The sequence below is a fragment of the Colletotrichum tamarilloi genome (genome assembly GCF_030869305.1).
Source record: "Colletotrichum tamarilloi strain Tom-12 chromosome Unknown Scaffold_16.1, whole genome shotgun sequence".
Taxonomy (NCBI): Eukaryota; Fungi; Ascomycota; class Sordariomycetes; order Glomerellales; family Glomerellaceae; genus Colletotrichum; species Colletotrichum tamarilloi.
In genome coordinates, this window is record NW_026849399.1 from 123,036 (window position 1) to 135,598 (window position 12,563).

The following is a 12,563-nucleotide window of genomic DNA, read 5'->3' on the forward strand; positions in this document are numbered from 1 at the left end:
CCCGGGCCGTAGCCGCCGTAGCCAGCGCGTAGAATTGCAAAGAGAGGGAAAATACACTCCAAGACCACCCTTGAACTCCATATCCTAACCGGTCCATCCTCGCGTCCTTTTAGGCCTCAACGGGAGAAATGCAGCACGCTAGGCGCCCTCAACTCTGACCTTCTTGGCCGCACCCTGCTCCTCGCCGTCATCCACAGACTTACGCTTGCCGCCCGAGTCCTCGGCGGAGGAAGCAGCCATGTTCTTCACCCAACGAGCGTGCCAGTCAAGAATTCTGGCGTACTCGAGCTCGACGCTGACCAGGGCCTCGTTGAGCTTCTCTGACCGCTCAGACTGGTCCAGTTGACCGAGCACATCGGCATTCTGCCTGTACAGGCGCTGCTTCACAAACAGCTGCCACAGACGGTACTGGTGCTTGTCCTGCTTGGTAGGTGTCGGCTTCTTCTCATCGCCGAATCCTACCCGGACAGACTCGGGAAGCTGTGACATGGTCTGAATCTCAATCAGGCGCTTGAACTGACGCCCGACGATCTTGGTCTTTTGACGGATCTCTCTAAGAAGCTCCTGGTCCACTAGGTCCTTGGGTACGGTACCGCTGGGAGGGCTAGGGATAGCAATGCTCGTATTGATCTTCACCTTGCTGAACTCTGGCAGTGCCCGCAAGAAGGTGATATCAGCCAAGTCGCGCATGTCATCGAAAGCCTCGTTGGGATCCTCCACAGTCAGCTCCAGGGTCTGTGGGTTGTTGTAGTAATGCTCGAAGATGGTCTTGTAGAGGCGGGCACCGATGCCCTTGCCCTGGAAAGGCGGCAAGATCAAGAACTGCGACAGACGAGATCGGCAGGGCAGCTCCTCCAGCAGGTTAAACTCCTCCTTTGGCAGATCCCACTCGGATGACGGCGGCGTCGGCGGCCGGAAACAGAAGAATTTGTAAATGGTTGAGTAACCGACAAAGGTGTAGGAAGGCTTGTCGGAGGTCTCTGGGGATGTTTGCTTCCTGTACAGGAAGAATGTAGTCCAGCGATTGGCATCCTCGAGGACCTTCCACGGATCCTCCTCATTTTCCGGGTCGCGAGAGACGTACGAGCCACCTTCGATGAACATTGGAACCATAATCTCGACACGGGTGACGATTTGACGGACAGCAGGGTCCGCGAGGCTTCCCTTCCACACCTCGTACGTTCCGTCAGGCCCCTCGAAGCTCGAGTGTAGGCCGCCGGGAGGAGTCCAGTCGGCGGGTTGGCTCTGAGAGCTTGTGTTGAATTCGCGTGCGGGCTGGAAGGCGACTGCGATAGGTTCACGGTCAGCGAAATGTCTTCGTCCGCGACAGAGCAGCGTGACTTACCCAACGGCAGGTGCTCCTTCAGAGTCGCATCGACGTCTGCCGCCTCAGTCTCTCCAACGGACTGGAACTTCTTGCCGTAGGTTATCTGAACATTGGGGCGCATGTCGAACGTGCGATAGCGCAGGTTGATCCTGAGATCCTTGTATCCAAAGATGCGTTCATCATCGCCGAAGATGGAGTACGTAAACTTGGGGTTGAATGTGGCAATCGTCTTTGTAGCCCCGGTAGCAGGTGCGATCAAGCTGATGTTCAGCGATTCGGTGGCGTTGGCCGACCCTATCCAGCGTGTCAGTGATCGTTGCGACGATGGGGTACGAGGAAGTTGAGATTCATACACTCGTCAGTCTCAGCCATGGTATCGATGTAAGTATGGTGGGAGAGACGATGCTGTGAGTATTCTGCGGCCTTCTTGTGCGAACAAGGAAGTATTGCGATGAAAAATTCGTCGTCTCGCGGCTACAATAAAAGGCGCTCGAGGTTTTGTTTGTTTGTCGAGGTTGTCCTCGAGTGTCGATCGAGAGCTTCTTTTTTTGCGACGAAATCAGCCTCGGGGGGAACGCGCAGTCTAAAGCAGTGTCGCGACGAGACGCGCCAGTAAGTTAATTGAGCCCCGCTGCGGTTGGATTGAGTGGCTCACGACAGTCGAGCCCTCTTGGATCAATCGGTTCGAGGAGCGCTAGTACCTAAAATGCCTTAGCTCTGGTCTATCCTCACAGCAGCCGCAGAAGGAGCAAGCAGCAAGCAGCAGGAAGCAGGAAGCAGCCACGGGAAGGACCCACAGGATTACGACATGGGGTGACAAGGCCCAGAAGGGGGGCGCCTGGAGCCTAGGTACGCAGTAGAGGGGAATTTCAAGGGCATCAAGGGGGGTCACAGAAAGCGAGCAAGCAAGGAACCTTGGAAATGCCAATGGAAATGTCTAGCGACCAATGATGTTGCGCCCGCTGTCCCGGTAGGTGCGCCATCCATTGCGAGCCATCTCAGCTCCCCCAACCTCGACGATAATTCTCCCTGTGCACTCCTAGCTCTCGAATTTAACCTAAAGAGAAGGAAAGGGCAAAGAAAAGAGTCGAGGGCAGAAGTTCGAACAGCTCAATCTTTTTGGCCATCTGCCGATTTCCCACCTCAGCCAATCGCAACCGCGCCAGAGCTGCCATCGACAATTGAGGAACTTCAGACATGCTGGCGTGATCCAACAAAGCCTCGACCAGCCCTCTTCCACTCTCTCTTCTTACTCTTCCCTCTCAACCGTCCCTCTCCAATTTACGCACACGCCGAATCGCAGTCGGATCGACGCTCTCTACTCGAGTATGGGAGGACTACTGTTGCTGCTCTTGCTGAGCGTACGTACCCTTGTTCTCTTACACCAACCTTACCTGCCTTGACGTTGGGTAGCTTCAGCTCCTAGCCAGGCGGTAGACTTTAGAAGGCTATGCATAATAGAAAGCTAACAAATCATCTTCGCGATAGACGGTCATGGCCTTGGCGTAGGTTGCACACGGCGATGCTTGCCCCCCAGCCTTCCGAACCCTCCGTAAAACTGACGACGTATCCCGCGATTTCCCAGGTCCTTCTTCGCCGGCTCACTACCACTCGCGATAACCCTCACACAGTCGCAACTCCGATTGATATCAAGCGTGGGAGTCGGTATATTGGTCGGGACATCTATGATCGTCATCATACCCGAAGGTATCGAAGCTGTCACAACCACCGGCGGGCACTCGCATAGCAAAAGGAGCTTGGTGGATGCGGCTGGAAAGCAAGGGAGGCCCGCTATTCGATGGGTGACAGACGGAGAAATACCCCAGTTGGCAGACACTGTCAGCTCTGTGCGGATTGTTGAAGAAGAGCTTCATGCCATTGGCCGTGATGTGGAACACACTGCAAAGCTGCACAGTCGGGAGGAGCAGGACGAGCATGGCCACGAGCAACCCCCGGCAGCCGCCCCCGGCCCCGAACCTCATCACGATGAGCCGAAGCACGAGAACGAGGTACCGACCTTCTACATCGGCCTGTCCATGATCCTCGGCTTCGTTCTCATGTACCTCATCGACAGGCTGCCCCGTCACGCAGCAGGCGGCAGCGGATCAGAGCCGCAGATGCGTCACGTCAGTCTGGATAACCTTGGTGGTTCATCGAGCGTTGGCGACGAGGAAACGGAAGGCTTCCTCGGGCCTCTTGCGCCCCCACCAAAACAATCTCGAAGCCTAGCAACTACCATCGGTCTGGTGATCCATGCCGCAGCGGACGGCATTGCCATGGGCGCGTCCACGTCCACGTCAAACACCAAGTTGGGGCTTATAATATTCGTCGCCATTATGGTCCACAAGGCGCCCGCAGCATTTGGTCTGACATCGGTGCTTCTGAAGCAGGGATTGTCCAAACGAACGGCGCGAGGACATCTCATCGTCTTCAGCCTCGCTGCCCCTTTTGGAGCTCTTAGTACCTGGGCCATCATTCGAATCTTGGGCGGTGGAAATTTTGAGGGAGAATCTGGTCAGTGGTGGACGGGTATGCTTCTGCTCTTCTCAGCAGGAACGTTTCTGTAAGTTTGGACAACAGCCCACGGTTGAAGCGTGAAAAGCTACTGACGACCTGCCAGGTTTGTTGCGATGCATGCCATGCAGGAAGACGGCAGCTCTCCTAAGCACGAACACGGCGGCATGAACGGCTATTCCGACGGAAATGGCACACAAAGGGGCCAGCAGAGACCGCAGATGCGTGATACTTTTGCGACAGTTGCTGGCATGCTCCTGCCGCTTCTTACCCAGTTTGGACATCACCACTGAGCGATTGCCTGTGCGATTGACAAAGGTCTCTTGTATCTCGAGAAAGAAAGAAAAAGGCGTAATGTCGGGACTTGTTGTACGAGTAAATCGTGGCACCAATAGGGCCAGGTCCTTCTGATACATGACGATGATAATTGTGTAGACTCTGAATCTGGAGGAAATAAGTCCAGATGATGTATTTTAGGAATCTGTACTATTAGATCGTCCAGAAGCGCTTTCGAATCTCCATAGAACGCATGGCAGTCGCAAAATTTCGCTTCGACGCGTTCCAGAAGCTGCAGTTCCGAGTCGAGTGGCTCGGAATCAATCTGAACCTTTCGAACTGACCCGGTGGTCCGTTGATCGGGGCCGAGGAGCGCGGCCTATGTGTGCTATGCTATTGCTAGGTATTGCTGGCGCAAGGATGGGAGGGGCCGGCTCGACGGGCGCCAGGGCAGCCCTTGTCGACCGAGCGTCCAAAGTTGAGCTAGGTTTTTGGTCGGGGTGTTTCAAGTTCGTACGACGACCTTGGCTCCAGCGAGGCGCTCATGGCGCCGCCTCCTGGCCACTGGGTTGGCTCAAAAGGACTGACGGCCCTTGTCATCGCATTCGCTTGTCCTTGTCCGAGCCAGGGCGCGGAGAACCCTCAGCGACGGAAAGAAGCAAATAGTATCCGTACTGTTCAAGTAGTAAGTAGGACGAGTCGAGGTTGAAAGAAGGAGAGGTGTCCGCAGCGTCAACGTCGAGGAAAAGATCTGCAAGGCTGAACGCTGCATTTGGATCACTACGCATCTGCTGGTTTGTTGTTCGTTACTTCAGGCCCAGATCATCCCATGAGTAAGCTGACATTGCCTGTCCTCCCATTATCGAACAATCCGATGTTTGAGAAGCAAGGAGGACTTGAGTTTCGAGAGAGTGAACCCTAGTGGGCCCGAGCGCAAGAGGATAACTGCACCCCTTCACTGTAACATCGAGGTAGATCTGAAGCATCTGAGCCGCCAGTGTCGCAAATGGATGGCCCTCTACAGCGTAGAGAGTAGAGAATGTTGCTGCCGCCTGCGCAGTTGCTGCTCACCATTGGCCAACTCTTCTTTGCAACTTTTCTCAGTCGCATTCAGCGGATGGTTCAGATGCAGATTTGCTTTTCGGCCCCATGGGACACATGGAGGTAAAAGTTCCCAGTATTGATTGTATCGCAACCATGCTAGTCGGATCGAGAGATAGGCTTGAGGAACGCGGGGCCAACAATAGGGACGCTCCCTTACAGGTAGGGAGGTCAATTCGGCAGCGACAGGTACTTGTCCAAAGGTAGACTTAGCGTCCAGGATCTGCAGTTCGGCTCGACTCGACTCGGGCACAAGCACGCTTCTTCCGTTGGAAGAGAAAGCGGTTGAACTCTGGAAAACATGTTGCTGGCTGCCGCTGGTAAAGCGCAACCTGATAGTTTCAACCGACAGATTGACAGGGCACGAAGAAATACCAGAGAGTATCATAGGTAGTTTAGCGGGTTCTCTTGCTGGCAAGTCAACCATGTCCCGTGCGCTGTCGCAACGACCTGCCTAGTCTCCGTCCGCGAACGTCAACGAGTTGTTGTGTCCGTATTCGTAGTGTTGTTGTGTCATTGGGTTCGACAACGAGCAGAGAAATGGCCAGAAGTCGTCTCTTTTCCAATCGAAAAGGCACTTATCCAAAGGCCAGAGCGCCGTCGCATGCGCATGGCTGCGGTGGAACCTGGGCGGAATTATGAGTCGATAGTTGCAAAGAAACACTGAATATGCGAAATTGGCTGTTCCTGCAAGACCTTGGAAGACAACATCCCAGACAATAGTGCCGAGTCTCAGGGTTCAGAGATGGGAGGGCGGCTGTGGCTGCCCTCCAAGACCGGGGAAAGACGCAGCGAAGTCATTTTTCAGCTTACACGCCAGACTCCGTGACTCCCCCATCGCGCCATTGTGCTTTCCCCATCCCAGGTTGAGAGAGAGGTGTGGGAACTTGAAAGAGCAGAGGGTACGGAGCGCCTGGCAAGCCAATAAGTGAGTGCGCTGGACGACTCGGGCCTGTGTAGAGTGAAGACAGACTCGTTCGCGACTTTGACATGAAAGAACCGATCGACGTCACGAATACCCACTACGGTGCCTCCCAAGTGCAGACGAGGTGGACACTAGTTGGTGGCATGTAAGCGCCGCTAACTCGGACCCTGCAGGCCACCCCGGAGGGCAGAGAGATGTGGTTTATTGTTTGCGGCGACTCCAAAGAATGTGAGACGTGCTCTTGACTCTCTCTGTCAGCTGGTCTTGGTTAGCCTGTAAAAGACAATAGACCCGAAAGTCAGTCATGCGTAGGTATGTACGAGCAACAATGGTCTTTGGAAGTCGGGGAAGTAGTGACAGCGTTTAAATGTCCGATCGCGACCAGTGTCGAAGGAATGGGTTTGTTGGCTTCCTTACGACCGCATTCGAGCTCTTCCGTGGCGATAACGGGCTGACAGAATCGGCAAGCCAACCGCCAAGGCCTACGAGAGAAAGTTGATAGTTGCCGAGACTGCCCATACCGTCATGACTTGTTCGTTTGTAGAGCGTTTTCAGAGCCCGTTGAAGGCTGTCATTCCAAAGCCGGAGGTAACAAAAGTGATGACAGGCTTGCCCCAAATGTCGATATCTAGATAGACTAGGACGAGCGGCCGACGTTGATATTCCTAGGCAAGAAAGCGAGCGTGTGCGTTTGTGTAGCTGGCAGTGGTTTCGCTGGTGGGTGAAAGTGTTGTGTGTGTGCGTGTCCGTCGTTTATTCGTAGTAGTACATGGACGAGGTGTGCCGGGGTGGTGTGCCTTCCATCGTAGACGATGTGCGCTTTGGGTAGATTACCAGGCCGGCTCTCGAGTGTCAAGTGTCAGAGCTGTAAAGGAGGGTTGGTGTTAGTTTAGAGGAGGACAGCACGGAACGAAACAACGCTAGAGAAAGACCCAGAATAAAAATCTGGTTTGTTTGGGAATCATGAGCCTGAGCCTGCGTCGGTGTCTGAAGAGAGAGAAATCCATATTGACGGTAGTCGTGTTGGTGCAAGAAAGGAGGCGGTGTGAGAATGAGTAGGCATTGTCTTTGTGTAGGTGATTCAACATGAGATGACGTTTCCTCCCCACCTTGGAGGCTTGCTTGATTACCTACCTACATGTCGAGTCGAAAAATTGAATTGTTGTTGGACTTACTTGTCTTGTACGAAAAGACGAGAGAGCTCTTTGTACCCTGGTCGGGTGTAAAGTAGGTAAGGTAGGTAGGTTGGTAAGGTAAGGTGAGGTACCTATCTACCTGAGTACCTACCTAGTGAGGACTGGCTTCGACAAGATCAATCAGCTTCAATGCGCCTTCCATCCATTCTTCGCCGCCCCTTCTTCTCTCCCTCTTCCGTCCATAGTGTGTCTGTGTTTCTCTCGCTCTCTCGCGGTTGGCATGCCGGATCCATTATGTGCCACCTACCAAATCAAGTAGTAAAGTAGTAACCCGTCGCTCAGGTCCGTATACAGAGTAGGCTGTAACTTTGGGTTTACCGTGTTGTATCCAAGTGGTGAAAGAAGACAAAGAAAGACGAATGCACCGTGACCTGGGTGGCACTGGTACTTGCACTTGCACCTGCCCTTGTCCCGCGGTCTGCTCCTTCCAATCCCTCCCCAAAATGCTCTCTACCTACAACCGTGGAAGGCGCTGTACCTCGTACCTGCGTACCTACCTTTTTTCTACCCACATCGTCTCGAGCCCAGGCCTTCTTCGGCGCACCTGCTCCTAGCGCGGTCCCGTCGCGCCCCCTTGCCCTTCCCGTCCCGTCCTCTCTGCATCCTCCATCCTTTCCTTCCCCCGAAAACCAGGGCCACCCACCGCCTCCACCTTCGCCTTCGCCTTCACCTTCGCCTCTGAGGTGCGTTCCACCGTCACATTGCTTCCAGCTTGGTTTATTACCTGCCCATAGCCAGGTACCGTGCCTTTCAACTTGGCTCAGCGTCTTGAGCCTTGACTTCCTCTCGATCTCTCCTTCCGTCTGCACCAGCTCTGCCTTTCTTTGGTCTTGCTCGTCACGGTCCCCAAGTTCCAACTTCTTTCACCCATTTCCTTCCTCTTGTCTTCCCTGTCCGGAACACACACCCATCTCTCCCTCCCACACCCATCCACACACACTCTCTCGCAGAGGCGTACGGAGTAGACGTGCTCAGAGTCAGTCTGTCTTACCTCAAAGTGCCTGGGCCTATCTCGTCCCTCTCCTCCTTCACTCCCTCTTCCCCAAGATCCCCAATCCCGGCCTACAAACACTCTGCAGCTGGATTTCTCCTCTCCAATCCAATCCCATCCCTTCTCCTCTCTTTCTTCCCCCCTCCTACCCATCTTTACCATCGCTCCCTACAACGACAACCACAAAAAAAAAGGCGAGAGACATTACATTGCAGGGAGCTGCAAAAGGCATTTGGGCGTCAATCAAGCGAAATCCTCCGATACCACCAAACAATCCACTTTCTATTGAGTCGCCCTGGAGCATTCCACTACAAGGTCCAAGACGACCCACGCTTTCCGCTTGACACCTCCGATTGTTAAGCTTCCCGTCTCCCGTTGGCCCCATACTCCGTACACATACAGCACGTACGCTATTCACTACCGCTGCGGCACCGCCAAATAGAACCTCCCATCGTTCCAAGTCGACTTCCGATCTAGAGATCGACCACCTTCAACGTTTCCCACCCGACGCCGCCACTTCCCCATGGGAGACATCCCACCGCCTTGCCCATACGCATTCGCACGCAATATCCAATATCGTCGCCGAACCGAGTCATTGCCGTCATCCGAGTCGCTCGAGCCCGTGAGACTTGCGCATTGATTTCCAACGTGCCTACGATTTGCCATCACCCCCTCGTGCTGTCGTACAGTCCTCGCCTCGACAGACTCGGCGGATATTGCGTCGACTTCACACTGACCAGGACTTTTTTCTTCTCTCCTTGCCCATCTGAGCTGTCGCGCCGACCTGGTCATTTCCTGAGAGTCCACTGATTTTCGATTATAAATGAACCCTCGGTAACGACTCCGCATACTACGAAACGGCCTCCGAGTCCACCTACGTTCGACGACCGCATCAAGGGAACTCCTCTCGGCGAAGCCTTATTCACCCACGAATACCCAGTCGACGATAATTCTAAATACGATTGCTTCATATCACAAATCATCATGGCAGGCTACAACAATAGACCACTAAGTTTCTCTGAGAGAAGGGGGAGCATGCTCAGCGACGACATGACGCTCAACACTGGATCCAGTTCCAGCAGCACCAGACTCGAGAAGATGCCTCAAAGGCCGGGGCACATCAGAGGACCGCCCACACCCAGCATGACTACTCCTGCTGCAGACTTCGATCAGCAGTTGACGGGCTCGCCACCTCCCCCGCCCACACCAGCTGCCTCGCCAGGCCCCTCACATCATCAACTCGACTGGAGCGATGCCGCCGACGACGAAGATTTCTTTCTTGCCAAAGTGCGCCATCACTTCAAGAACTCTGGCGCCCCTCACCGTACTCGCCTCCTGGCCGATCTTCTGAACATGTGCACAAGTCAACAGCTGAGCTTCGTTCACCAGTTCGTCAGCCCTCTTCTCAAGAAGGATCCATTCACGAGCCTTCCAGATGAGCTGTGTTTACGTGTAAGAAAGTCCCAAATTCCCAATTGGTTCGCTCTGCTGACTTAATCTACTCAAGATTCTCTCCTTTATAGATGACCCCAAGGTCTTGGCCCGTGCCTCGCAAGTATCCCGGAGATGGAGAGACTTGTTGAGTGATGACATGACGTGGAAGAACCTTTGTGTTAAGCACGACTACGGCAGACGCCTGTCTGAAGTTGCTTCATCGATGGGCAGCGGATCTCGACCTGGTGCCCAGCCTCTATGGGGAGACGACTACGCCAGCAGCAGTTTCCCAGGTGCGTTGCCTATGACGGCTCATGCTTCTGGATCCCGTAGTCTTGATGGGACCGGCAATTCAAGACCCAAGATGAGGTCTTATAAATCGCACTTCAAGCAGCGATATCTCGTCGAGGCTGCCTGGAGATCCGGTGGCACTAGCACCACTAGGAACATCACTCAGGAAGGTGGTGTAGTTACGAGCTTGCACTTGACACCCAAGTACATTATCGTGGCCCTTGATAATGCCAAGATCCACGTCTTTGATACCAAGGGCAATCAGCAACGCACTCTACAGGGCCATGTCATGGGTGTCTGGGCGATGGTTCCTTGGGATGACATTCTCGTCAGTGGTGGGTGCGATCGTGACGTGCGGGTATGGAACTTGGCTACAGGGTATGTTGACTTGAAACGGTACAGCAGCTTTAGATATACTAACTTTGCCAGTGCTTGCCTCCACACGCTCCGTGGACATACATCAACGGTTCGGTGTCTGAAGATGTCTGATGCAAACACGGCGATTTCGGGCTCGCGCGATACGACGCTTCGAGTATGGGATATTCGCACCGGTTTATGCAGAAATGTTCTTGTCGGCCATGGCGCTAGTGTTCGATGCCTCGAGATCAAGGGAGACATCGTCGTTTCAGGCAGCTACGACACCATGGCGAAGGTCTGGAGCATATCTGAGGGCAGGTGCATCCAGACACTCCAAGGTCACTTCAGTCAGATCTACGCCATTGCCTTTGACGGCAAGAGAGTTGTCACTGGCAGTCTCGACACCAATGTCCGCATCTGGGATCCCAGGACAGCGTAAGTGCACTGGATATCACAGGTTTTTGTTCTGTTTTGGCATGCTAACCAATTTCAGTGAATGCCTGGCTATCCTGCAAGGTCACACCTCCCTCGTTGGTCAGCTGCAGATGCGTGGAGACACCCTCGTTACAGGCGGCTCAGATGGGTCAGTGCGAGTTTGGTCACTGGAGAAGATGTGCCCCATTCATCGGCTTGCGGCTCACGATAACAGCGTGACCAGCCTGCAGTTTGATGATACGAGGGTCGTCAGTGGTGGAAGTGACGGCCGGGTCAAGATCTGGGATCTGAAAACAGGTCACCTGGTCAGAGAGCTCATTGCTCAAGGAGAGGCAGTCTGGAGGGTGGCTTTTGAAGATGAGAAGTGTGTCGCTCTGGCTTTGCGACAAAACCGTACCGTCATGGAGGTAAGCTGTCGTTCTTTGGGAAATTTGGGTGGTTCTCGTTGCTAACCAAGATTACTAAGGTGTGGTCCTTCTCTCCTCCGGAAGATGTTCTTTACGACCGTCCACTCTCTCTTCAACAGCGAGTCCTTCAGGAGGCGCCCAATCGACCCTTGAGCGCCATGCAGCTCGACTATAGACAAACGCAGCCCACTGTCGCTGGGTCCAGTCGAGAAGCTGCTGGAAGTCAAGATGTTGACATGAGAGACGCTGGTCCTTCTACAGCCCCACTTCAGGGCGGCAACAAGACTTTCTTCCATGACGACTAGATGTAGTCGGCCGTACATGGAAACCTCCGGCTTGGCTAGCTAATGGCTTTGAACGGCGATACGGATTCGGTCGCAGGTGCACCGAACAACTGCGTTACCATGGCATCAATGAGGCGTTGCGGTTTATTTGGTGATTGACGAATTCACACACGTCATGAAACGGCCATTTCCCACGAGCTCCCCATCCTAGATTGGGGTAGCTTGAGAGATAAAAGTGTCGTCTTTTTTGGAGTTGGTCAGGAAGCATCATGTGCATTTCAAAGGATGGCCAGCATGGGTTTGACAGCATTGGGGATGCAATTTCAGTGGTTTAATTGGCGACAATCGAAGGATTAAGACTTCAGGATGCGAGCTCAAGCAAATTTGAGCATGCGGTCAGCCAAGCCAGACCTTTAATATACCCCGAGGTAGCGTATTGTAGAGTTATATACCGCCTCAGAACAGGTGTGATGGACTTGCGGCTTGAGGCTTGAGCTCGATGCACGGAGTTCCGGTTTGATGTGCGATGAGTAAGGTACCTAATCTGACGTACTTTTCTGTTGTGCCTATCCGTACATGGACAAAGTATAAAGCCGCTGCCATTGTGGATTTTGAAATCATTCCTTGCAACCACGGGACATGGCATATGCGAAGGATGGGGAAATGCCCCCGTTGAGTTGGATAACCTGTGGCATCATTCATTCAAGTTCAATGGCATTCCTAGGTACCTAGTGACTAAGGTACCTCCGATCGGAAGCCATATTTCGTCCTAATCTGCTCTTATTAAGGTAACTTATTACGGATAGAGTGAGGGTTTGGGTTTTCGCGGCGATTGGACCCAGTGCTGGGTTCTGTTTCCCTGCTATCTCCGAAGGCCGCTCTCGCTGTCCACTGAATGCGAACTCGATGGGACCCGTGCGAGAATATGACCGACCGTTGGAAGCCAGGCCCGCCAAAGTCACAGCGCGCTCGAAGTTCACACCTCGCAAATCCCGTTGAGGCAAGGTCACGTGTAAGCAGGCTAG

General features: G+C 53.7%; 3 protein-coding genes across 3 annotated transcripts; 2 read left to right on the forward strand and 1 right to left on the reverse strand.

The window, feature by feature from the left end:
- Window positions 1-138: 138 nt before the first annotated feature.
- On the reverse strand, window positions 139-1,699 carry CTAM01_05974 (histone acetyl transferase HAT1; the record flags this gene model as incomplete). Its single annotated transcript, XM_060522004.1, has 3 exons — window positions 139-1,286; window positions 1,346-1,621; window positions 1,681-1,699. 3 exons carry the CDS (start codon window positions 1,697-1,699, stop codon window positions 139-141), a joined length of 1,443 nt encoding a protein of 480 aa, XP_060383194.1.
- A 956-nt stretch (window positions 1,700-2,655) lies between these two features.
- On the forward strand, window positions 2,656-4,134 carry CTAM01_05975 (ZIP Zinc transporter; the record flags this gene model as incomplete). The annotated part of the gene is made up of 4 exons (XM_060522005.1): window positions 2,656-2,688; window positions 2,816-2,832; window positions 2,913-3,890; window positions 3,948-4,134. 4 exons carry the CDS (start codon window positions 2,656-2,658, stop codon window positions 4,132-4,134), a joined length of 1,215 nt encoding a protein of 404 aa, XP_060383195.1.
- A 5,066-nt stretch (window positions 4,135-9,200) lies between these two features.
- CTAM01_05976 (WD domain-containing protein) lies at window positions 9,201-11,559 on the forward strand (the record flags this gene model as incomplete). The annotated part of the gene is made up of 5 exons (XM_060522006.1): window positions 9,201-9,782; window positions 9,838-10,433; window positions 10,485-10,847; window positions 10,906-11,254; window positions 11,314-11,559. Coding segments are annotated over 5 exons (2,136 nt in total), but the record flags the coding sequence as incomplete, so codon positions are not given.
- Window positions 11,560-12,563: the final 1,004 nt, after the last annotated feature.